Source organism: Mus caroli, chromosome 9 (assembly GCF_900094665.2).
Source record: "Mus caroli chromosome 9, CAROLI_EIJ_v1.1, whole genome shotgun sequence".
NCBI classification, from domain to species: Eukaryota; Metazoa; Chordata; class Mammalia; order Rodentia; family Muridae; genus Mus; species Mus caroli.
Window position 1 is genome coordinate 27,987,991 of NC_034578.1, and position 25,584 is coordinate 28,013,574.

Sequence of the window (25,584 nt, forward strand, 5' to 3'; positions counted from 1 at the left end):
CTGCTAGGCATCCTTTTGCTCTGTGTGCTGTTGCACGGACTTTGTAGGAGCAATCTCCTAGTTGGATCTTTAAGAAAATTCCATCTGGTAGCTACCGTCTTTCAAATCGAGAGCTAAGACCATCTACAGTTAAGGTTCTTGCTGAATCCTGTAATTTTTGTGGCTACTTTTTCTCCTTGGTTAGACTGTCATTTCTTTTTAATTATTTACTGCAGTGTTGGCTTGTTGGTCATGAATTGCTTTACTATATGCCCTTATTTTCTAGCCAATTTAAAATTACAACTTTGCTAGACACAGCAATGTGTAGTGAGTATTTATTCTTGAGGCTCAGAGAGGAGCAAAGGGCCATTGTAACAGCACCAGCAGGAAGCCAAGCAAGATTAGGAAGGATTCTGAAAGTCAGCTGCTCTGTGTGGCAGCAGCAGCATGACATAGCAGCTTTCACTTATTAATTTTTCTTGATGGTTTTCTTTGGTGGACTCTACCAGTACAAATTGAATGGAAGTTGAAAGCATGCATACCCTTGTTTTAGTTACAGTCTTAGGGGGATGATTTCAGTCTTTGGCCATTGGGGAAATTGTTATCTGTGTGCAGTTTCATAGATGTTTATGATCAGACCAAGGGACTTTTTCTCTAATTCCGTTTTGTTCAACACTGTAAGAGTAGTTGTCAGGCCGGGCGTGGTGGCGCACGCCTTTAATCCCAGCACTCGGGAGGCAGAGGCAGGTGGATTTCTGAGTTCGAGGCCAGCCTGGTCTACAGAGTGANCGAGGCCAGCCTGGTCTACAGAGTGAGTGCCAGGACAGCCAGGGCTACACAGAGAAACCCTGTCTCGAAAAACCAAAAAAAAAAAAAAAAAAAAAAAGAGTAGTTGTCAGATTTTTAGAAAAGCCAAGTTATTAAGGTGGTTGTGGATTTTTATGAGTAGAACAAAAAAATGTAATTTCTTTAGCGTTGTTTCATCTGTCTTGTGTTGGAAGCTAAAATTTTAGTAGTCATTATGTCACAACTTGGGTAATTTCAATCAGAGGTGTTCTTAAAACCCTGGTTTTTAAAACCTAATTTAACAGTGGCATTAAAATGATCTGTATTAATAACATATTTCATGTTTTCTAGGAAAGGTGATGCTTCTCATAATAGTAACCTCCGCAGCCTTCACCCTGGAGAAGTTAGTCACCTGCAGACGGGCTTAGTTCACAGAAGTGCACGGCATTGGGCATTGTAGGTCACTAGGAGAAAGACAAGTGTACCTTCAACAGCTAAGGGCTTATCTTTTAGAACAACTCAGCGTTGGCCTAAGGAAATGTGCATTCCTAATACAGATTGAAAGAGCTGATGCACATTCAATCAGCCTTGGGCTTGTTTCACACTTTAAAACTGTCTTTGCCTACAGTATAAACAACTCGAATGTTCTATTTATTTTTAACATTGCCATCTGTCACTGTAGGATGCCAAATCGGAAAGATGCAGCTATAGTTTGAGTCTGAAAACTTAAAGCTATATTATTATTATTCAACAAGGGCAATGGGAATTTTTTCCCCTTTAAAGCTGTTTTTTTTAATGTTATTATTGTGTTCAATAACTTATGTAGATGAAAATGAAACTGAGGCAGTGTGTCCTGACCAAGACAGCAAATAGCCATAGTGATTAAGGGGGTAAGGTACAATTTTGAGAGAACAGAAAGGGAGGAGAAGCAGGGGATAGCAGGAGATTGCTGGATGGGAGAAGCTGCAGCTGTGCCCTGAGGGGAGGAAGTGCATCTCCTCTGGGCTTGGCTTGGTGGCATTCACTGAGGAACTATTGGTATCTCATACCAGTTTGGAAACACTCAGCTGTTGTCTCCTCTCTTCTCCTGCCCACATGACTTACATTCCATGGTACTCTCTCCCCGATCTTGGGCTCTATTCTGTTCCCTCTATTCTCTTATGTCTTTGTATGGATACTTTCTATTGACCTGTCTTCAACTTCAAGTGATTCTGCTTTCTGCTCTGTATAGTTTTCTCTTAAGCTTATGTGAGAAATTCCTAAACAGTAATGCCATAGCTTCATTACCAGAATCAACATGTGTGATCTTTTAAAAATTATCTCCTTGGTGACATTCTACGTCTCTCACATTACCTAACCTTGTGTGTGAGAGAGATGGGGTGTGGGTTGGGGGCGGAGGAAGGAACATCAGGACTAGTGGGAAGCAGAGTATGCTTCTGTTGTTGTTGTTCCTTCAGACAATCTTTAAACGACTCCAACTTCTCAATATTAAAAGAATCACTAGACCAAAATATCCCAAGCAACCTTATCTTTCATTCCATATATATATATTATATGGACCTCAAACATAGCACATAGACATTACCAGCCTCCAGAACACAATATGAAATATTCCTAAGGAACATAAAGATTTAGTATATAAGAATGAAATTACAGTATACTTTTGATATATGAGCTTCAGAACACAAAAGACCAGGGACCCTGATTGAAATAGTGTACAGATTTTTTTTTTTTTTTTTCAGAGACAGGGTTTCTCTGTGTAGCCTTGGCTGTCCTGGAACTCACTTTGTAGACCAGGCTGGCCTCGAACTCAGAAATCTACCTGCCTCTACCTCCCAAGTGCTGGGATTAAAGGCATGCACCACCATGCCTGGCTCCAGAAATTTTTAAAAAGCCCTCAGTAGTAGTTTTAATACTGTGATCACTTAGCATATTTAGCACATAAATAGTACTGATTTCTCTCCTAGAGCCTATGACCTATGTAACCACATGTTATTATATATAGATATAGATGTATATGTATATGTTATGAACTATAATAAGATCAGAGCATCTGTCAACCTTTATCAGAGACACTTCTCCTTGGAGTAGGTAGCAATTAACACAAAGACCCAGTTGATCAACATGCAGAGAACAAAAGACTGTAGAGTGTTCAGTCCCAGACTGGACATGTCATTTCTCATGCTAAGGCTTAGGAATCTTAGCAGAAGAGAGGGCAGAAAGATTAGAGGTGGTGGATGATGTCATAAAAAGTGTTTTCCAGACACAACAGGAGTACCCACACATAAGAGCTTGCAGTGTTTGTGACATCATGCATTAAACCTGTGCAAGTTTCAGCCAGACAAAATCCCTCCATAGAGGACAGAAGGGTAGCTATGTCACCACTCCACTAGCTGAGCAGATATTAGCATTTTTTGGCAGCTGTGAGAGGGAAAATCTTGTTTTGTTTTTGTTTTGTTGTTGCTGACCACAGAATAGCAGGCCTAAATCTCAAGATTATCTGGATTACATAAACTAGGCCAGATGGAGACAGAAGTAATTTTTTACAGGAATCTCAAAGTTGGATGCAGTGGGCTGGGAGAGTTGAGAGGATAATGGGGAGGAGGTGGGGAGGTGAATATATTCCAAATGTATTCTATAGGGTTCCAACTCTGTAGGGTTCTAAACTCTGCAGGCATCTGTAATACAAGTGGTGCACAGACATCTATGAGAGCAGAACACCCATATGCAGACAATAAATAAATCTTCAAAAATTAAGTTGTATGAAGTTTTTCAAGAAGTAATAATACTTAAAAAATAAAAAAAATCAAATGTCAATAAAAATAAAGATATAAAAATGTCAATATGAAGTTATAGTTAGCAAAACAATTATAGGTAAGTTAAAGTAGAAAAGAGATCTGTCTGTCTCCAGTATGCTAAGCAAGTACTCCTAGCTGTACTTCAGTTTCCTGTTCATTGATTCATGTTATTTACTCCCCAGGTCAGAAACAAGATCTAGGTAATTGATACAGATAATTATTTGGTTTAAAACTAATACACCACAAATTATTTTTTATTGTATATATTTAATGTTTTAACCTGTGTCCACACCATGATACATACATGGAAGTCCAAGGACAGCTGGCATGAGTTAGTTCTTTCCTTCCATCACGTGGGTCCCAGGGACAGAACTCAGATCTTCAGTCTTAGCAGCAAGCACAGTAACCTGCTGAGTCATCTCTCTCGGGCCCTGATTATAGTATTTATAGTCAATGGTGGGAGAAGGAGCCTCTCTGGATGCCCCCATAAATAGGCTTGCAGGGTGTATTTTTGTCCTCTGTTTGGTAATAGCCAGTTTCATTTTTCTCCAGTAGCAGATACAGAAATAGCTTAGCTTTCATTTTGGGGAAGAACTTTATAATTAAGCATGTAACTGGTGAGATCTTTACATTTATTTAAGAAGTAATTTAATATGATACCATATCAGTCTGATTCAGTAGTATAGTTTTGAAATGAAAAATAAAAGTCTCGATAGTCTTTTGTTTGTTTCTTTGTTGTTTGGGGTAATGCTGGGAGTGGAGTTGATGCCTTTGACTGCATAGTGGTCAAGGGCTGTATCCCAGAGCAGCATTCCCAGCCTGCAGTGTTGGATCTATTTGTTTGTTTGTTTGAGAGTTTCAAAACCACATTTTGTTTATACCTACCCCTCCCTCTTACAGTGTTCTTTTAAGGCAGAATTTATCTTCCTTTCTTTGTTGTTTTACTTGTGAAGTTGATAATTATGGTTCTTTATTTCTTTTTGCTCTTCCTTCCTTCCCTCTCCTATCTCTCCATCCCTTCAGTTTTTGAGTTTGCAGTTCCTTTATTGGCATCTTCTTTCAGGGTTACTTTATCTGAAGTGACCACGATCTTCCTTATTTTATTTGGAATGTTATCTTTAATATTCTTCCTGCTGCACATACACATATGTCAGACTGATACTTTAATAAGAATCTGGTTTGGGGCCAGATGTGGTGGCGCACAGCTTTAATCCCAGCACTTGGGAGGCAGAGGCAGGCGGATTTCTGAGTTTGAGGCCAGCCTGGTCTACAAAGTGAGTTCCAGGACATCCAGGGCTATACAGAGAAACCCTGTCTCGAACTCCCCCCCCCAAAAAAAAGGGGGGGTTGGGCTAGTAAGGTGGCTCAGTGGTCAAAAGCAGTGGCTGCTCTTCTAGAAGACTCAAGTTCAGGTTCCAGCACCCACATGGTGGCTCACAATCCTACGTAACTCCAGGGCCAATGGGATCTGATGCCTTCTTCTGGCCATTGTGGGCACCAAGCATGCACATGGTATACAGATATACATGTAGACAAAATACTCATAACAGGAATACAATTAAAATAATGGTTTAAACAAGAATAACGAGGTGATAAGGTCAGTATCTGATGGAAGAGTCAGGTGTGTTAGAATGGGTGAGGTAGTCTCCTCGCTGAATACAATGTAAGCATCATGTCAAGACCGCATGTTCTTACTCTGCACCAGGAGAGAACCCTAGAACACTGATGATGCTTCCCCTCCTTTTGTTTGCCTCCTCTTCCACTTTATGCATAATGTATACTTGAAAAGTTTTTGGGGCTGGTGAGATGGCTCAGTGGGTAAGAGCACCCGACTGCTCTTCCGAAGGTCCAGAGTTCAAATCCCAGCAACCACATGGTGGCTCANAAAAAAAAAAAAAAAGAAAAGTTTTTGACTTGTGATTATGAACAAGAGCTGTTTCCATTAGAGACATCAAAAATATTTCCTAAGTTCTCACAGTCCCTTAAAACTATGTAAGAAATAGACCCCTAGACATAGTTGTCCTGCCCTGGTTAGTCCTTGGCACTTAAGAAATCTTCTCAAATTTGGGTTTTATTCATTAATCAGATTAATTTATTATCTTGTGTGGTGCTAGAGATCTAACCCCAGCCTCGTTCAGAAGAGGCCTCGTCCCCTATCACTGAGCAATAATAATATCCCAGTGCCCTGGTAAGCGATTACTTAGGTGCATGCTATATGCTGTGGCTGAAACAGAACACAGCAGATGGAATTTCATCCTTGGGGGAATGAGAAGGAGCTATGAGGGGGTGGTGGTGAATATATCAGTGAGATACATGGTGTAATATTTAAGTGCTGTGGAGAAAAGTACAGCAGAGAGGAGTTCAGAGTGGGCATCTGGAGCATTGCTCTTACGGGGTTGAGATTACAGGGGAGGAGTGTGTTCAGGGAAGGGACCATTGGAAAGTCACTTTTGAACAAAGACCTAGAGGAGACGGGGAGGGAAGATGAGCGTATATCCAGGGGCAAACTCCAAAGAAGGGCTAAAGCTCTATTAAGGTAGAGAGCTGTCCGGATTTTAGCTTGTAAAAGTGCCAGCAGGAGAGACAGGTAAGCTGGAAAGGATGCCAGCTGTTTTCTCCTCCTTGGCCGAGGTGCCACCGTGGGGTCGGCTGTTATTTGGAACAGTAATGAAGAGTGTTTGAGCTGATGAGCTCTGCTGAAAGGGTAATTTTGGTGGCTGACTTAGGGGTAAAAGAAAAGACTCAGAGTAGCTGTTTTGGGCGACAAGGCAAGAGGTGATGGTAGCTTTGGCCAGTGTGTGGGGTATGAAAGTGTTTAGAAAAGTGTTTTGATTCTGAATATATCTGGCCATAGTTCAAAGAATTTGCAAACACACTGTGAAGGCTTTGAATTATTCCAATAATATTTATAATCAAAAGTTAAGAATGTAGCCAGTTGCCTCCCCAATGAATTCTCTTGGCATCTTACACCCACCAAGGCCTGTCTTACTCCCTTTTTTCAGACAGACAGCTCTAGAGGTTGTGTTAAATGTGAACAATAGTGACAGATGATTTGTTCTTTGCTATAAGTGATCAATAGTTGACACAATACAGTGCATTTTCAGTTAAAGGTACTTGCAAATTTTTTGTTTTGAAATGTCTTAGGAAAAAATGCAAAAATAGAACAGAGAGATCCCTTGTCCTTGTCACTCCCTGAGTTGGAGTTGTTACATCTTACATAACTAGCTGTGCAGTGCATTATGAAAAGCAGGGGATTGATGTCATCCAATACAGTTAACCATAGCGGAGACTTCACTCCCAAATCTGCCAGCATCGGTATGCTCTCCCATGTATCTCCACGTGGTAGAGAACAGCCTCTGGGTTTGGCATGAGAGCTGCTGCTGTGAGCTCTTCAGTTCTCTCACACCTACAGAAACTTTTATGGAACATACTTATTCTTTCTTCTTAATATTTTCAGTAATATAAAGGCCATGTGGATTGTACTGGGGGCTAGCAAAATGGCTTTCTTTGATATATGTTTCTTTTGTTCCCATCTTGGTTTTCTGTGTTTGTGTGGAGGGTGCATATGTGTCTGGAAATTTGTGTGGGTGTACATACCCTTGCATGCATGTGGAGTCCAGAGGTCGCTGTTGGTTGTCTTTCTCAGTTATCCTCAACCTTATTTTTGGAAACAGGAATTTCTCTCTGAACTCAAAGCTAACCAGTTCAACAGGACTGTTTGGCCAGTGAGCACCAGGTGTCTGCTGGCCCTTTCTCCCATGTGCTGGGATTATAGACACTTACCACCACAGCAGGCTTTTTGTCTGGGTGCTGGGGCTCTAAGTTAAGTACTCATGCTTGTATCTTGTATCAAAGGCAGTTTACCAACTGGGCATTTCCACAGCACTGTCTTTGATCCTTTTCCCCTCCTCTTTTCTCTCTGCCCTGTTATGTTTAGTATTGAACAAAGAAATAATTTCGGGGGGGGGGGCGTTGATTTGAAATTAAAGAAGACACCTTCTTTGTCATGAATAAGTCTTACATCCTGTTCAATAAAACCCCACGTCCACAGCTCTTCCACTGCCAGGATGTTTACTTGGTATGTTCTTACCACTCTTAGGATTCTCTGTGTCCTTTTGTGTTTAAAACTAAATCAAATCGTTCTTTCTTTACTGTGGCTTGCCATTTAGCAACAGTTGTATATTCAGAGCTGTGTTCAAACACGGAGGGAAGCATGTGACCGAGAGTCTCACAAGGAGTGTGGTGAACACTCGGTGGGTGTGGTCTTTCCTGCTTAATAGCTATGCTGCTCTGCCACACTGCTCAGCCCCTCGGCCTTCTTCATTTGTAAGATCAGATAACAGCGTCAGCATTAGAGAGTTGGATGAAGATTTTATAAGTACTTAGATTGTGTCTAGTACCTAGTAATGATTTTGTTGAAGAAAACAATATCTGACAGTGAAATTTTAATTGGAATTGGTAAAACCTCAATTGGAACAAGTATGTCAGTGTTTTCTAGTTTATTTTTTAAAAAATCCAGTTCAGTGGAGATAGTGTGGCACTGGTGAGGGGTCTCTTCAAAGTGTAGTATTGTGCAGATAACTAATGATAATGTTTTAGCAATGCTCCTGTGGTAGCACTTCCTGAGCATTGCTTCTTCTGCTGGCGAATGTTTCCAGTAGAGGACAGGAAATGCCTTGGAATCAGTGACAAATTGAGCCTCACACTGTGCAATGGAAGTTTGTTTTGGAAATGCTGGATTTTTCAGTTCTGAGCAAACTTTCCTTTTCCCTGATACATGTATGGTTGCCTTTCTCAAAGCCTTTCATGCAGAGACTGTGTAAATGGGTGTCTTGAAACATGTCAATAACAAAGCAGTCACAGCCTAGTATCAACCAAGCTATTGAAAGGTCTGTCCCTCAGCCTGTTGCAATGGCTTTCATGACTCAGCCTTTTACTAACAATGCTTCCTACTTGGTTCCGTACCTTTCTTCTTTTCCTTTTTGGCTTAACATGCCTCCTTTTTTCAGATACACTGTCTCCACCCACTTAGCAAACACAAATAACTGAATAGTCAGTAACTGGCAAAGCATGAAGGGCACAGTTGCAGTTTTCTAGGGCTGCTTTCTGACCAGGAAGCGCTCACCTGTGGAAGGCTGCTGGGTGGAGCCAGGCTGGTGAAGCCTGTTCTGCAAGTGTGAGCTTACGTTGGGGCGTTCCTGTGGTGTGGCAAAGCTGTACAGGCTGAGAGGAGGATTAAGCTCCTGAAGGCAGAGAGCTCTCACTGAGACTGACTCAAACAGGGCTGAAATCTGGGCCAAGTACTTCTGAAAGGGGGACCTGGAAACAGCTGGCACCTCCAAGGGTGGTAGAGACCTGGCCAGGAGCCCTCTGGTGCTGGAGAAGGTCTGAGCTGCTGTGATTATGTTTCATTTGTAAGCTGTTGCACAGAATGCACAGCCACCGTTGCCTGCTGAGTCTACTGCTAGATACAGTCACGGAGTAATTTTAAATACTGATCTTAAAACTTGCATCACAGCAAGAGGTAAGGAGATCACATCCGTCATTCAATATTTCATTCAAACTACTTTTGGACAAATTCCTTGGAGGTATTTTTAGATCCTATTTGATCTAAGATCTTAAGAGAGTATGTGATTCAGCATTTATCTGGAAACTGAATAATAGCATTAATATTTGTCTTGTATTGATGTAATCACTTCTTAAAGTAAGATTTGTCAGTTGTACTGCACAGGTATTATTTTTCCAGAGATTTTTAGGAAATACTTATTTTTCTACTGTTTCTGGTCAGCATATTTGGTAATGCCTTCTAGACCTCAGTTATTATAACAGATTCTCATCATTAGACAAGCATGCATGGAAGTGTGTGTGCTTGTGTATGTGTGTGAATGTTTCTTGTGGGCTAATACTATTTCCATGTTTGATTAGAGGAAAATCAGCAGGGCTAACCAAGTCTGCTTGGTTAGCATAAGGAAGTAAGTTCCGGGCTGTCTGTCTTCCCCATTCCTGCCAGCACTGTCCTTCCTAAGGACCAGTGTCGTCACTCATGAAGGACTGTGTCTCCTCAGAGACTGCACAGCTCGTGCTTATGTGGTGCTTTGATAGAGCATTTTCCTTATGCTCTTTCACTAGCATGGCATGGAAGTAAGTATTCTCTAACACATAGCAGTCCAGTTATGGTTTCTTTGCAAGATTGACCCACCAGTGCTTAAATGTAATCAGTATTATCATTTTCAAAACATTAGGTGGAGAAATTTCAGAATTTAGAGTTCTTTTTCATAGTCAACTTAGGAGAAAAAAAAACACCTGTCACTCAGTCAAAATGATCTGAAAGCTCTTTTCACTTTTCAGGTATTGGATAATAATGTTTTGTACTCAGTAGAAGAGAGCAGCAATCTAAAATTACCTGGAGAATGAAAGGAGAGGAAAGTAAAAACCATCCTCTATTTGTCCATACCCTCGCTAGGCCACCCTTCTTTGGAGGTATGAGCCAAATTTGACCAAATTCGGTCTGCAAAGCTGAGTCAGATTCTTGTCAGTCATGCACTAAGGGAGAATAGCAAAGTTTTCATATCAAAGAGGAAAGAAATTGTAATGGGGAAAACAGTTCCCACTTCCTGAAACAGGGCTAATGTTTGACACCTGTCATTCCTTGTAAGGTAGGTGGTGGCTGCTTGGGTTTTCAGTTCATTGTATCATGTAGGAAACAGAGGTCTAATAGGTAATAGGCTAAAGATCTCAAAATTTTGAAGGAAGGAAGCAACTTTTGCCTTTAAAGAGACTTACTGTAAGTTGCATCTTCTCAAAATACCTATATTTTTAGAACCATCCCTTCTACCTTTTGCTGTAAAACCTTTACACCCAGCCCCCAACCATCTCTGCTGCGACTAATGCTCCATATCAGTCTTGATAGTCTAATAGAATCCACAGCGCCAGTGGCGGATGCTCATACTTGAATCTAATCAAAGAGAGAAAAAAACCACAGGGAACAGGAGTTTCATGCCATTGACTTTAAGGTTCTAAAATTTTGTTTCCTAGAAGTTTATGCAGCATTTTCGTAGACCTATTACCTTTGATATACCTGAATCCCTAAAATATGTGGTTGCTATACTTTAATTTTTATAAGAATGTACATATTAATACATTTCTTCCTGGAATCATACTAACCAAATAGTGCATCCTAGAAAAATAAGAGCCCAAGCAATATTAAACTTCTTAACAGGTTTAAAAATCTGTAACCTGTGTATCATCTCATTCTGGTGTTAAAATACATTCAGCATCAAGGAATTTATATCTATCTCAAGTTTCCTCCTACTCGCTTCTGGTAAAATGCAAATCTTCCTTTTGTTCCACTTTTAGAAATGAAATTAGTCATAGTCTTTTATATAACTGAGTTGGTAAAGTCACCAAGTTATTAAAAAAACACACTTTGCTTTGCAAAGAGTTGAGGAACAAAATTACTAACATATATTTTAGTTTGTAATTGAAATTTAAAAAATAAAAACAAGTGTCTGTGAGCAGAAAAAAAAAAAAAAACAAACTACAAGCTTATTTATATCAACCTAAAGTCACAGAATCTAGATTTGAGCTTCTGTGGTATTTCTAACAGGAGTCATAGCTCCCTGGAAAATCAAATAAGCAGCGTAGATACCGAGAGCTTTATCTAATGTTCCTGCGTTTTCCCAGGGAACATGGTTTTCCAAAGCTCCGTGTTGTAACCATGTGTGTTATATCCGCTGGCGAAGGACAGCAGCCCAATGCTTCTTTGGTGTCCTTTTCAGACACAGTCTTATTGAACTAGCCATTATTTTAGGTGTGCCCTACAAGTGCCTTGTGTGAGGTGCAGAGAAGCTAGTTGCCTGTTTCCTGCTTCGTTTGTTCCATGTGAGCTGTTCTTTCTTCTGTCACAGAAAGATACTCTTCTGAAAATCACTGCAGGCCTATTTTCCAGAGCATTTAGAGTCATTGATTTGCTTTCAGGTCAGCAATGGCTTTGAAATGACTCCTCATCTCTCTCATCAGCCAATGAGAGCCTATTATATAACTGTCAGAGAGTTATTACTGCCAGTGTGCCATTTTAAATCCAGCATGCAGGACCTGACAGGCATTCCTAGGATACCTGGCCCCTCCCTTTGAGGTTGGAATGTCAGACATCACTGAGAACTGTGCAGGCTCCAGATAGTTGCTCTTTGGCAGCCCCTTGCAGCTGTCACCTGAATCAGTTACTGAATCCTGTGTTTTCTTACTTTCAGAATTGTTAATCATATATATAGCAAACCTCCCAAAAAACCCAAAACCACTCTGTGCTTTATTTTGTTTCGCAATAACATCAAGAATATGTTAAAAGCTGAGGCTCAGCCTCCTCAAAGGGGTTTTAAGTTTATGTTTGGGGAATAAGGGCATGAAGCCCAAAACTGGACAACTTTTATTCCTGATTTCAAAAATAGAAGCTAACTTCAGTGGTTCCTGCAGAAGACACTAAGGATTTTGACTTTTGAACATCACTCTGCAGAAGCCCAGAATTATATAGGTAAAACTTAGCATTCTTTTTTTTTTTTCCTCTTTTGCTGCAGTAATCTCCTTCCTAAAACCTGGGCCAAAAGTTAATCTTTATAATGTATATCGAGTTGGTCAACAAAAATCATAAAATAAACGGTATTTTTATGCTTCTCTAAAAACTTAGAAACGAATAAACCAAAATAATCAATAGGATTATTATGTAGTATAACCGGTTTTATGCTTAGGTTCTAGAAAGTGAGATATGTTATATAAGTTGGTTATATAAAGACTCCTCCCTCTAATTTTAAGCATCCATGGAACAAAATAATCTATATACTAGACGTTAAACTATAACCTTAATGGCAACTTTTTAAGATTAAATTTTATACAATCCTTTCTCAAGATGATTTAGGAAGGCCCCCATTTAAAACAGTTTTCTAATTAAGTTTTCAATAATGTTCCTGATAAATTATTTAAAACATAAATATTTCCCATAGACTTGAGGTTCTATTTACTTATTTATTTATTTATTTATTCATTCATTCATTCATTCATTCATTCATTCATATGTGCTGTTTGACATTTGTGTTCCCACAGAATTTTATGTTTGGGGAGTACTTTTATTGAAGTCTAGATTTATGTTGCCAAGTGAAACATTCTATTATACTATTAAACTAAGATCTTACACAGATTGATTGTCTGTAATCTAGCAAAAATCATCATCAAAAACATATCTTCATATTCTTGGCCCAGTACTTTTTCACTAGCCTAGCCAACAAAGGCCTACCTTCATCAGACCATGGGTTGAAGTCCCTAGTCTGAAATGCTTCAGAACTTTAAATGTTCTGCATCAAAATGATGCCCTAGTGAAAAATTCTGTACTAGACCTTATGTGACAAATCACTATAACATTATATAAAATTATCCAAAGACTGAATATAAGGCATATGTGGAACATAAATGAATTTCATGTCTAGGTTTGGTCCCCTCTCCTTTTCCACGAATGCATGAAAAAAATATATACAAATTTATATTTAAGCAGATAGATAGATATGTATGTCTGAATCTGAAAATATCAGAAACCTAAAGCATTTATGATACCAAACATTTTAGATAATTTCTGAATTTCTCTTATTATTGAAAACCTATAAAAGCTTTAAATTCTTAGGTTATTGGCTCAAGTATATATTTTAAAATATTCAAATAGGATGATTTTAACTGAGTGCCAGTTATGTAGATACAGAATAGTATCAAAGAAACTGAAGAGACCTGGAATATTGGTGCTTGGTTATATCGATAATATACTACTGGATATGTAGAAAAGAGGAAAGGCATTAATGCCAGTGTTTTTATAACCCTTGACATAGCATGTAATGGGGAAGTAACCATTCTATTTAATATTTCTGTGTGAATATAAACTTCTAAGAATGTAATAGTGATTAGATATATGTAGCTCATTTAGAATGCAATGCTAATAAAAACTGAAATTAAACTCATTAATATCTCTAAGGTCCTGACAGATAGTAAGCATTCCATGAACATTTGTTGTTCTATAATTATAACTGGTTAAGGATTTCTTTTCCTTCATATTGTCTTACAGGACCAGGAGCAGTCCTGTACAAAGTGTTAGAGAAAGGGTAGACATAAGAATAGAGTCAGGAATAGGCTGTCTTGGTTATTCCTTAATAAAAACTTAACTTTGTGTTTCATCTGCAGGGAACACTTCACTGTGCTCTATAGAGTGTTTGTGAAACTGACCCTGTATTTCTAGCCCTCAGGAGCTCTGGCAGGGGGATCTTGCCACCCTGAGCTATAGGCTAAGATCCCCCTTCCCAGGTCCTCACAAAGTCATACTAGATTTTAGTAAGGGACTCAATGATGATATAAAGGAGTCTGTTACATTGTTATCCATTCTTAGAACTTGATATGAAATGTTTTCAATAGTATAAGAGAAAGAGGTTTGTTAAAGTTCTATATTTCAGTAACTAGAAAGCTTTTTTTACTTGATTTCCTTTAGTACTTGAGCCACAGATTAGAATCTTGCTCAACCACCTAGGAAATTTCCTTTAGAGATTTAGAGCGCTACTACTATTCAAGTGACTTACACATAATGTGTGAGTCCATTTATTTGCAGAAGAAAGTTAGTTTCATTTGTATCAATATTTTCTTGCCACACCCCGTCAAGTGCTGATCTTACTCAAAATGATCGCTTTTGTTTTCCAAAGGTCCTTTAAGAATACATCAACACATGCAAAACATAAGTTAATTTTCACAGTTCTTGCCTGTATCCATTTGAGATACTTAAAACTATATGTGAAAATTGTTCTTGTTTCTTTGCTGTCATTTAATACATCAGCAACCTTCTTAAATTTAGAAGTCCCTGTTTAGGCTGTCACGATAAAATCCCTGTGTATGTCTTTTTTTATATATATACTTAAAAAAAAAAACCCTAGTCCTAATGGCTATCTTATAAAAATTTGCTTATAATATTTATTCGAATTTCTCAGAAAGACTTATCATGGCTTCCAGCTTCAGTTGTTAAATTCTGACTCTCCTCCATCTGGTCTCTTTACCTTAAAAGGATATGGAAAGTCATCTAAGGCTCTCAAAGGGGTTTTGAATTTAACTCCCCACTTTCATAATTTTAAAATAAAAGAGAACTAAAAATCATTTTAGTAGATAAGTAGATATAGCAAATCACCAGGTAAAGGTGATCACACATTTATTTTATACTTCTTATGAATTAGTAGCAGGAAAGTTCTTCACATTGGTGATTTCTGCTCAAAGTGGCAAAGTGATTCTTAATGGTGAGATGTAAGAAACAACTAGGTTAAAACCAGAAGCAAGATAACCATGTAAAAACACTTTTTCTTTTTTTCTTTTCTTTTTTTTTTTTTTTTAGATTTATTTATTTCATGTATATGGGTACACTGTCACAGTCTTCAGACACTCCAGAAGAGGGTACCGGATCCCCATTACAGATGGTTGTGAGCCACCATGTGGTTGCTCGGAATTGAACTCAGGACCTCTGGAAGATCAGTCAGTGCTCTTAACTGACTACCTCTCCAGCCCTTTCTTTAATTTTTAAAGATTATAATATAATCACATCATTATTGTCTTTGGCCTTTGGAGGGAGCATTGGCAGCCCAGATGTGTGAATTTCATTTAAGCTGTGTTATGTGTAGTTATAAACATACTTGCAGGTGTTGTGTTCGTTTGTTCATTTGCTATGGTTAGTTGTTGTTTTAAGTAGGTACTTAGTAGGGTGACTCCTTCTGGCTTTCTGACGGCCTGACTCTTATTTTACCCCTCCCCCATATTTAAGATAAACAGTTCTCTCTTTTTTTTGTTTTTTGTTTTTTGTTTTGTTTGTTTGTTTGTTTTTTGTTTTTGAGACAGGGTTTCTCTGTATAGCCCTGGCTGTCCTGGAACTCACTTTGTAGACCAGGTTGGCCTTGAACTCAGAAATCTGCCTGCCTCTGCCTCCTGAGTGCTGGGATTAAAGGCGTGCGCCACCAAGCCCAGCTAAGATAAACATTTCTTAGAAATTCAGTTAAGTTAGAAACAAATGAGAGGACTGAGATGGAAGAATCAAATCCAGATCATATATGGAGGTGACTACTGTCAAATCATTACAATAACAGAAGCTGGGTTAGAGCTTTGGCTCAGCAGTTGAGAGTCCTGCTCTTGAAGAGGACCTGACTTTGATTCTGTGTGCCCATGTTGGTCAGCTCAAAGCCACTTCCTCCTCCAGTTCTCTGGGAAACTGAGTCCCTTTTCTATCTCCACAAGAACTGTACACACATGATACACACAGAGGCTCTCACACACATACAAATAAATGAATCTTTAAGAAATAATGGGGCCAGCATGGTTGTTGAATAAAAGATAATGTTTGTTAAGTTTTCTGCTCAGCAATAAGTGTTTTAGGCTTACACATTGTTCAGTTGTGACAAAAATCTTATTGCATACTTACTATTATTAATGTTTTATCGATAAAAAATTATAGTTTATCCATACTCACACAGCTAGCACAAAGGCAGGTTGGGAACTTTAGAAACCTTAATATTCCAAACTATGTTAAATTTCAACATGAAATGGTTAGAGGATGTAGTTTAGAAAAAAGATACCATTTAGAATAGCAACAAAAAACTGTAACATTTCTGAGACTAGCTCTAACAGAAAATACATAAGACCTTAATATGAAAAGTAAATGAAGGATATAAAAGGACCCTCAGTAAAGGGAGAAAAGAATTTTGTTCATGTCTTAGGAGATTCAGCATTATAGTTCAAATAGTTTATTTTTCTCCAAAATAATCTATAATTGGGAGCAGATTCAATGACATTTCTCAAGGTTTCACCCTGACACGTTGATTTTCAGATACCTATGAAAGAGTACAGGATACAAACACAGGGCTGTTCTGAAGAGTTAAGAATAAGTGAAGGGACTTATTTTTATTAAGTACTACAAAAAAATAGTAGTGATGGCAAGTGAACTCAAAGAGTCACTGCGCATCTTTATACAAAACAGAAGTGGCTTTACAGATTAGTAGACACAGCAAGATTTAATTAAAGGTAATAGAGTAATTGATAATATATATGAAAGAGAACGAAAATGTGAAGTGCTGAAATTTTATGTGGAAAATCCTACAGTATGTTTATGACTTGGGATGAAGAAAAAAGGCAATAAAGTATTGGTGTTATACCTAAAGACATGCTTTAATTTGTCCAATAAGAAACAAACTACGGATATGGTAAAGATTTTTGTGTGACATACTCAACTGACATTTGTCTTCAGGTCATAAAAGAATTAATACCTATCACTGAAGAGGAATCTGAGTCACTAGTAAAGCCAAACACCTACTAAACTATATATATATTATATATAAATATAATAGCTATACTTAAGAAAAGCAAACTTGGCAGGTGTGGTGGCCCACGCCTTTAATTCCAGCACCTGGGAGGCAGAGGCAGGGGGATTTCTGAGTTCAGGGCCAGCCTGGTCTACAGAGTGAGTTCCAGGACAGCCAGGGCTATACAGAGAAACCCTGTCTCGAAAAAACCAACCCCCCCCCCCCAAAAAAAAGAAAGAAAGAAAAGAAAACTTAAAAATTTACAAATAAAAATTAAAATCTTTTTATATTTATATAATAGAAAATATTTAACGTACACAGTCGAGACTTAGAATCCTTGGTGTGAAGAGGCTGTTCTAAGACAGCCTAAATATGCAGTAGTTACCTGTGCTTCTCCTCCCCACAGCTGGCTTCTAAGAATGTTACCTAATCTATGTTTGAGAGCCAAGTCGTAGTAGGAGTTAGAATACAGTGTGTGAAATGCCTCTGGATTTTAAGCATTACAAGCTTTATTTACATTTATAAGTTCATTATATCTTCAGTTTAATCAGGGCAATCTCCACAGAGTGTGTGTACCAAAAATATCTCCCCACTAGCCTTGCGTTTTGCCTGCTTGACTTTCTGAATTTGTTATAAATGTTACAAATAATGAATGTTCAAATAAACGTAATGCTGAGGCCATTTTCTAGATACAAACCAGCTTCTATATACACACTCAGAAATTACGCCAAGTCCAGACTTGTTTTGTTAGTCTAATAGATGCGTGAGAACTGATTTAGGGAACTCTAGGTGAAGTATGAGAACTCAAATTGGCTTTGAGACTGTTTGGGAATTATGGTCATATAATTAAAGACCTCAGTCTTCCACCTCCATGTCAGGGTTCACCTAGCTCTACAGAAATGGCTGTCTTTAGTATCTTGCTATGAACTGGTAATTGCTATCATAAAGATTTACCTTGGCAAGTAGACTAAGTCATACTGCTAAAGCCTGTAACTACCAGGAAGACAGGTCTGTTTGGTTTGCCTGGCTTATAAAAAAATTGCAGATAGAAAATCATTGTGGCTAAGTGATACGGAAAAACATAGGATTGTGGCCCATGCTGCATTTTAAATTCTGGAATAGGAAATTTGGACATAAGATGTGATTGTTTTTAGTGGTATCACTTTATACTTCTTCCACATTTATTGTTTGATTATCTTTAATCTAGCCTGGTTTGTGGACCTTGATCCTTAGAGCCTCTCCCACTTCTTCACAGTCACTGTGCCTCTCTGGGAATGGGTGTGTCAGCACTTAACCACCTATAAGCAAGATTTACCTTCTTCAGCAGCACTGTTTCAGTAGAGCTCAGAGTTTATTTTTGCCTTTCAAGAGAGTAACTGGTAACATTGGGTAGGGACATTTCTTATATCCAAAGTGAGTTCATTTTAGCAATTTTAATATTTAAGAAATGGGGAGAAAGTTTAAGTGAAGAATACTAACATAAATGAACAATTTGGAATTGTTGCTAGAGCATTGAATTTGAGATAATTGATTTGAGCATTTTATTAGTTCCTCATAACTACTGTCTAACCCAATGTGATTAATCCATACACTGTTGCCCTCAGGAATATCTATTATTTTAGACCTCGTGCTAGGATATAAATTTCAAGATGGAAACCTGCCCCCTTCCCCCCCCCCATGGGATAGCATGTGATATATCAGTAATGGTTCTGAAAAGGCAGCAGGAATGCGGTGACCACGCAGTAAAAGCACGGAGGACCCATCTGCCAACACTGTTCCTAGCACCCTCAAGTGCAGGTGGGACCTGCAGTCAATAGTGGCCTCTTTTGGTGGCTTAATTTTGTGCTTTATTGCACCTTTTGTCAATTAGACCTTGTAGCACTGTTTTAGAGAAAATAAGTGTATACATTCTTAACCCTTACTGGGAAAGGAAGCCACATTAATACACCAAGAAGTAAGGTAAAAACAGCCCAGTGCCCTGAAAGGCCAGTCGAGTAAAGACTATACTCTGAATAATGAGGTTTATTGTAATTGAGAGTTTGCTTAAAGGATCATAATTGTAAATTCATCCTGTCATTACTAATTAGTTGTGGTATTCAATGTGTAATTAATTCCCATTGATGACTAAGTATGATGTTTCTAGTAAGAAAATAAAAGAGTAATTTTCCCTTTTCTACTATTGAGCTCAGTTTAACATGTACAAATATGCATAATAAAAATAAATCTTAGAAAGAACTAGCTATGTATATATGTATATATAGGCATGTGTGTGTGAATTTAAGTGTTTGAAAAAGATATATACATTACTCATAGCTTTCATATGATAAACTGAGATATCTTACTTTTCAAACACAATTTATCTTGGAGCTTATACAGTATCAGTAAATAATCAAAATAAAAAATAGGCTGGGTGTGGAAGTGCATACCTTCCGCACTTGGGAGGCAGAGGCAGATGAATCTCTGAGTTCAAGGCTAACTCAGTCTACACATTGAGTTTAAGGCCAGCCAGGGCTACCTAGTGATACCCTATTTCCAAAAACAAAACAAAACAAACAAAAAAAAACGCAAACCAATAACTCCATGTGAGTGTAAAATTATTTATTCAGCCAAGTCCTTTTTGGTCCACTTTTGACTTTGTAACATACACACTGGGTGGATTTTTGTTTTTTAACATCACCTGTTTTAAATTGGCTAAGCTAGTCAGTGAGTTCCCATGTCATAAAGCCCATACTCTTTGTTATGGCCTGTCATTTGTAACCACATTGCATACCTGCACCCCACTATCTCTCATAGCTTATGTCGTTTTGATACATATTCTTTGGGAAAGTTCTCCCTGACCGACCTGTCTGTTGGAGTTACTTTGCTATCAAATCCGTTTCTATTTTCTTATTAGCCACTTTTAAAAAAATTAAAAATCCAGCATTTCGTTGGTTGTCATATTGCGCCCTGCTTCTCCTCTTGGGTGCCTGGAGCACAGGCAAAGTCCGTAATGAGTGGTCCACAGTCCGAGAGAGAAAACAGAGAGGTTGTGGTTCCCAGTCTCCTCTGTACCCAGGCACTACCAGCATATCGCAGGGAGTCAGGAACGGGGCTCCAGGACTGACACTTCCGGTCATGGCGTCCATGTGCCAGACAGGAAGGGGAAGGCAGAGCCTGCTTTGGGGACAGAAGGTGATCTGATTCCGAGTGAGTTCCTGCAGAGTACGGAGGGGCTGGAAGAGAGAGACAGCCTTCTCTGGGAGATTTAGGCATGGCTGTTTAAGATGAAGGCCTCCCCTGAGACGATCCTTGATAAAGAGAAAATCCTTGCTTGTCCAAACTTCATTTGTGATGTGAATGCATACACTTTACTCAGGGTGAACCCAGGATTAAATGCCTTGTGTAAAAGGAATGCCCAGGAAGGGAAGCTCGTTGGCTGAATGCTCAGGAAGTTTATCTAGACACCTCATTAGCATGGAGAACGGAAGGTTTGTATGCTGCTGTGACTGATTGCTGTGGCCCTCAGGGTCATAGTTACATGTTTCAGAGCAGAGAGTTAGGCAGAGAATGGCCCTACTCCTGCCGTTCTCTTCAGGGTTTGAGCTCATTCAGCCTTACATTCCCCGTGCCTGTCTGGTAACAAGGTCTCACATGCCCTACACTTGCTGTCTTCATTCAGGTTGTACCATTCAGGTGCTAAAAGCTCAAGCATCAGCAAATGGCCTGGTTTTGAATTCTAATTATTTAATCCTAGCATGTTGAGTCTCCACCTTGTTCTTCATGATCCTCAGTTAATATTGGAGCTAAAAGGCTGACCATATGGCTCAGTGGTAAAAGAACTTGCCTCACAAGCCTGTTGTTCCAAATTTATGTAAACAGGTTTTTATTTTAAAGCTAGGTGTTGTGGTGCATGTCTGGAACCTGGACTACATAGACAGAGATTAGAGAATCACCTGGAATCTCAGGGGCTACCCTGAATACACAATAGGGCAAAATAATAAGAGAGAGCCTGCCTCAAGAAGGGGAGAACTAACTCCCCAAAGTTGTCCTGTCTTCCATGCAGGACATGTAAGCACATAGTAATTGTAAATTAGTTAAGTTACCAGAATCTTCCTGGGCAAAGCAAAGGAAGACTCATGTCCCAGGAAAGCTCAGCCAGGATACTGTAGTCTGTGAGAAAGATGCTTCCTTCTGCAAGTAGTTTCCAATGAGACGAAATGAAGGATGACCAATATCTGGTCTGGTCTAGGCTGCTCCATCTCTCAGTGGCTCTAGGTAACACAGAATTTCTCTGTAGTCCACGTCTGTTCAGAATATAAAAGATTGGGATTTGCCAAATAATCTGTAGTAATAAGAATGGGACTTGAGTAATCATGCATACAGAGTAGGGAAAGGCTTGGGTAAGGTTCTTCAGTCCACAGCTGCGCTGTGTTTGCAGTGTGTTGAGTAAGTCTCCCTGCAGGCTGCATTTCTTAGCAAACACCATTGTTTTAGGGATTTGCCTGTTTTCAGTTCATTCACTTTCTGTTGACTTTCTGATGTATTAATAGATGGAAATATTTTCTCCAAATATTAATTTCCTCACTTCTTGTCTTGATCGTCAAAGAGTTTGAGTTGATGAATTTAGGTAATGCTTTGTGCCATCATAGGGTGCTCTTGGTAAAAGAGGAAGGAAAGTTGTCTCTTTCTCCAGTTGTACCCCACGAATTAGAAACTCTGTGAAAATTTCTCATTAATAAAAATATGTAGCCATGCCCGTTAACACAAGCATATCTCAGCTTAGTTGGGAAATTAAGGCAGGAAGATCATAAGTTTAAGGCCCGTCTGGGCTACAGAACAAGTTCAAAGCTGACCATGCAACTTGGTGAGACCTATCTCAGTGTACAGTCCAAAGGTTGAAGATAGCTTAGTGGCGGAGTGCTTCTCTGTACTACTCCTGCAGGCCTTTCTCACTGCAAAGATCTAAAAGCAATACGACGGATTCAAGATCCATTCCTTCTTGTGTGCTCTGAGACAATGGCTGGCTCTCCAGGCGGGCTGGATTGAAAGGTCAGAGAGTACAGTATGGATAATTGCTCCCGATCTCATTAAATAGGCTCACGGGCCAGCGAGAACAAAGTACACCAACGTCAATAAATAGCTGCCTACAGTTATAACGTGTGCTTGTAGTAGGTTATCTTGAAGTTAGACTGTTAAGACTGGCTTGTTTTTGTGCTAACTGAAATGTAATCCTTGCTACAACTAAGAGATTTATTTATTTTTGTTTCTTAGTGTCTAAAAAGCACGGCAAGCTCATTACTTTCTTGCGAACATTCATGAAGTCTCGCCCAACAAAACAGAAGCTAAAGCAGCGGGGCATCTTGAAAGAGAGAGTATTCGGTTGTGACTTGGGGGAGCACCTCCTCAACTCTGGGTTTGAAGGTAAAAATTAACTCTGAGCTTATGGTATCGAATCTTCACATGCTTGCATTGGCTTTCTTTCACCAGACACCTGGTACCTGTGGTAAATGGTGCGTGCATTTGGTACTTGTGGTAAAGCCAACGCCTAACTTCAGAGCCTCACCTCAGTTCTGGGTGGAGCGATGTGTCAGGGTGTGCCTTGCCTACAGTGCTGTGGTCATGTAGGGAGAGCTGGCATTTGTGCAGGACATGGTGACTCTGTGGTTTGTTACACTGTCCAGGCAGCTTCTGCAGCCAACTTCCCTGTTCGTGTCCTAAAACACTTACTTCAAGTTCTTTAGTGGGAGGGTGACAGGTGAGACTGTAACACACTGAAACCAACTGCCTAGATTTTATAACTTACTTTACATTCCTTTCTCTTCAAATTAGGAGTCCAGAATTTAGTGGTTGGATGAATGGTTAGAGGGAAGGAAAGGGATTTGAAGTTCTGTTGACAAAAATGAGTTCTTTAGTATCTAGATTAATTGTTTTATTTGATAAGTAATTAGATTTTTTTAAGATATGAGACTTTATATTGTTTACACAGGGTATATCTATAGTTATACCATGAATATATATTTTATACACACAGGGGCTATTTTAAAGTCTAAAAGAATTAAATGTATATTTTCAATTCACAGCTAGAACAATCATGAAAAAATTCAGATATTTTATATACAACTTGAGAGTAGATGAGAAATACGTATAAAATAAAAAGATGTGCCTATCTATGTATTATGTATAATTGTTTTTCCTTACACTTACTCTGTTTTCATTTAGACTAACTAAATTAATAACAATATGAACTGTGGTTGTGTGCTACGTAATGCTGTATTGGGCAGTGATGGATTGTGTATATGATAGTAGTCCAGTAAGACTGTATTGTAGCTGAAAATTTCCTGTTCCCTAGTGAGATTGTTGGCTTCAGAAGAGTTAGCATAGACTGAAGATCCCAGGTCCCGAGTTTAGTCTCCAGCATCACTGCCTCCCAAATGAAAGTCCAGGACAGCACTTCAGTATGTGTTTATAATAACCTTGGTGCTGATGGCTGTATGAAAGTATAAACTATAGCATTATAATGATATACCTAATATTTATTGGTTTTGAGACAGTCTTTGGCTGGCCTGCAGCTTCCTATCTAGTCCAGGATTGCCACAAAGTTCCTGCTATCTTTGTTCTGCATGCTGGGATTGTAGGTGTAACCTAGCAGGCTTGACTGTGAACATCATTCCTGATAACTAACTATAATGAATGGTAATATTACTGTTGTATACTAACTGTACTATTTAAAATAAGCATCTTTTCATTATAGAAATGTTTGTTATGGCGTTTCTACACTTTCATTGATTATTGTGGAGTACATTACTTCTATTTAGAAGTTACTGTATGCTGGGATGGCAGCCGCTCTTGTATTTACTATGTCTCTTGACTGGATTATTTTCTTCTGCATTTGATCTAATCCGGCTTTGTGATTTTTCTGGCTTCTGAGTGTACAAAAACCACCATTAATGTGTTAGGAAGAGACCAGGTTGTTTGATCTGGAAACAGTATTAACAGTGATCAAGGACCCTGCAGGTAGACAGCATCCATGATGGTTGTTCCCTCTTCCAGGCTTGTATTCTGTCAGTTCTGATGGTGAGAAGAGAATGAAGTGATGCTAGCTGCGAGGCATCTGCTTTAGCAGAGACTCAAAACTGGTCAAAGTGCTGAGAGAAGGTGACTGTTGGATGCTCAGTTCACAATACATATCTGCATCACCTCCTCCAGGGCTCAGAGGCCATCACCGGCTAGGACGCAGAAGGCGGAAGAGCTGGAGCATCAGAAAGAGAGCTGTGAAACAGTGCATGCTGGCTGTTGTACCCATGAATTCACAACAGCAGCGACTGTCTATGAAAGATCTCATTAGCATTCCAACATTAGTGACGAAGGGGATTGTAAGGCCTGTCTCTCCCTGGAGAGCCATAGGCAGTTACTCAGAGAGGGGTACCATACTACTTAGTGGTATATACACTGCATAACTTCCATCTATGCTCATGTAGGCAACCCTAATTAAGTGCAGAGGGCTGCCTACACACACACACTCACATGCACGCTCGCATGCACACAGGAATGGAATGATTGCAAAGAAGGAAAGTGAGGAGAACATGATCAAAGTAAAGTACAGGGTCAGGAGAGAGAGAAATTATGAAAGAATAAATAAACTTTAAATAGAGAGCTCAGCATTATTAGGGACAATGAGAGTTACAGACACTGACAGACTGGGGCTGGGGAGATGACTGGAGTCTGATTGCTGACGTGTGCTAAGACTGGTAGAGTTCTGTCATTGAAGCCCTCCGCTACCAGAACCTTGCTTGGGTCTCACCAAAGCATGTTAAATGGCATCTAGATTTACCAAGGGTGGGGAAGTTGTGAAAGTCAGCATGGCTGAGCTGGTGGAGCTGGCAAACGCCTTAACCCGAGGTGTGGGTGAGGGCAGCGCTCAGCCACAGAGGATGTTCTTGATGGATGGATAGATATGAAGCAACTGGAACTCGATCAGAAATGCACAGTCAAAGAAGAAGCAAGAGTAAGGAAGTTCTGGAGGAAAGGAGCCCCCAAATTCATGATGAGGCTGTTATCACAGAAGCTTCCACGGAGCCCAGCAAGCTCAGCTTACCCCAGGGCCAAGAGGAAGTGTTCTGTGGTCCTTTCTGTTGGTACATCTATGGCAGCCCGAGCCGGCCACTCTGAGCACTTGAACAGCTCTCCAGGAGCTGTGTGCAGGGCCTGGGAGTAATTCCAGGAAGCACTGTTCAGTTCCAGAGGGAAGAATGGCGGTGGAACTGCGATACCGAAGTTCCTGATCCAGAGTTAACCTGCGATAACATGCTTACGTCTTTAGTTCTGAACAGTTTAAAATATAATTATGAAATGGAAAAAGCTTGGAGAGTAAGGAAGAAAATTATAGTATATTGTAGTTTTAGCTCTGATTGCAAGTCAAAATATAAACTTATAAAATAAAATTTTATAGTAGCTAAGATTAATTTACTAAGAAAATATTTTTATGAGTTTAGTGCAGCCCATGCAACAGTTCTCTAGACACACACAGGTGCCCAGCACCGCCCTGAGCCCAGGCTGACTCACTGAGCATAGCTTCCAGTCCTCAAGGCCCTATTCATAATAAATGTACGTTTCTCTACAATTACTATGCATAGATATAGATATGTTTGCAGATATAGATATGTTAAATATTTACGTGCCGGGCTATTATTAAC

At 39.3% G+C, this 25,584-nt stretch overlaps 1 protein-coding gene across 5 annotated transcripts in view; it reads left to right on the forward strand.

Moving 5' to 3' along the window:
• The window catches only part of Arhgap32 (Rho GTPase activating protein 32), a 223,456-nt gene that overhangs the window by 177,495 nt on the left and 20,377 nt on the right, over positions 1-25,584 (forward strand). For 4 of the 5 annotated variants that reach the window (XM_029481740.1, XM_029481739.1, XM_021171547.2 and 1 more), the window contains one exon: positions 22,163-22,312. In XM_029481740.1, the coding sequence (XP_029337600.1) occupies positions 22,163-22,312 (150 nt within the window). Of the gene's footprint in view, positions 1-8,430; positions 9,088-22,162; positions 22,313-25,584 lie in introns of those variants that run through there. The other variant, XM_029481742.1, reaches the window with a different exon arrangement.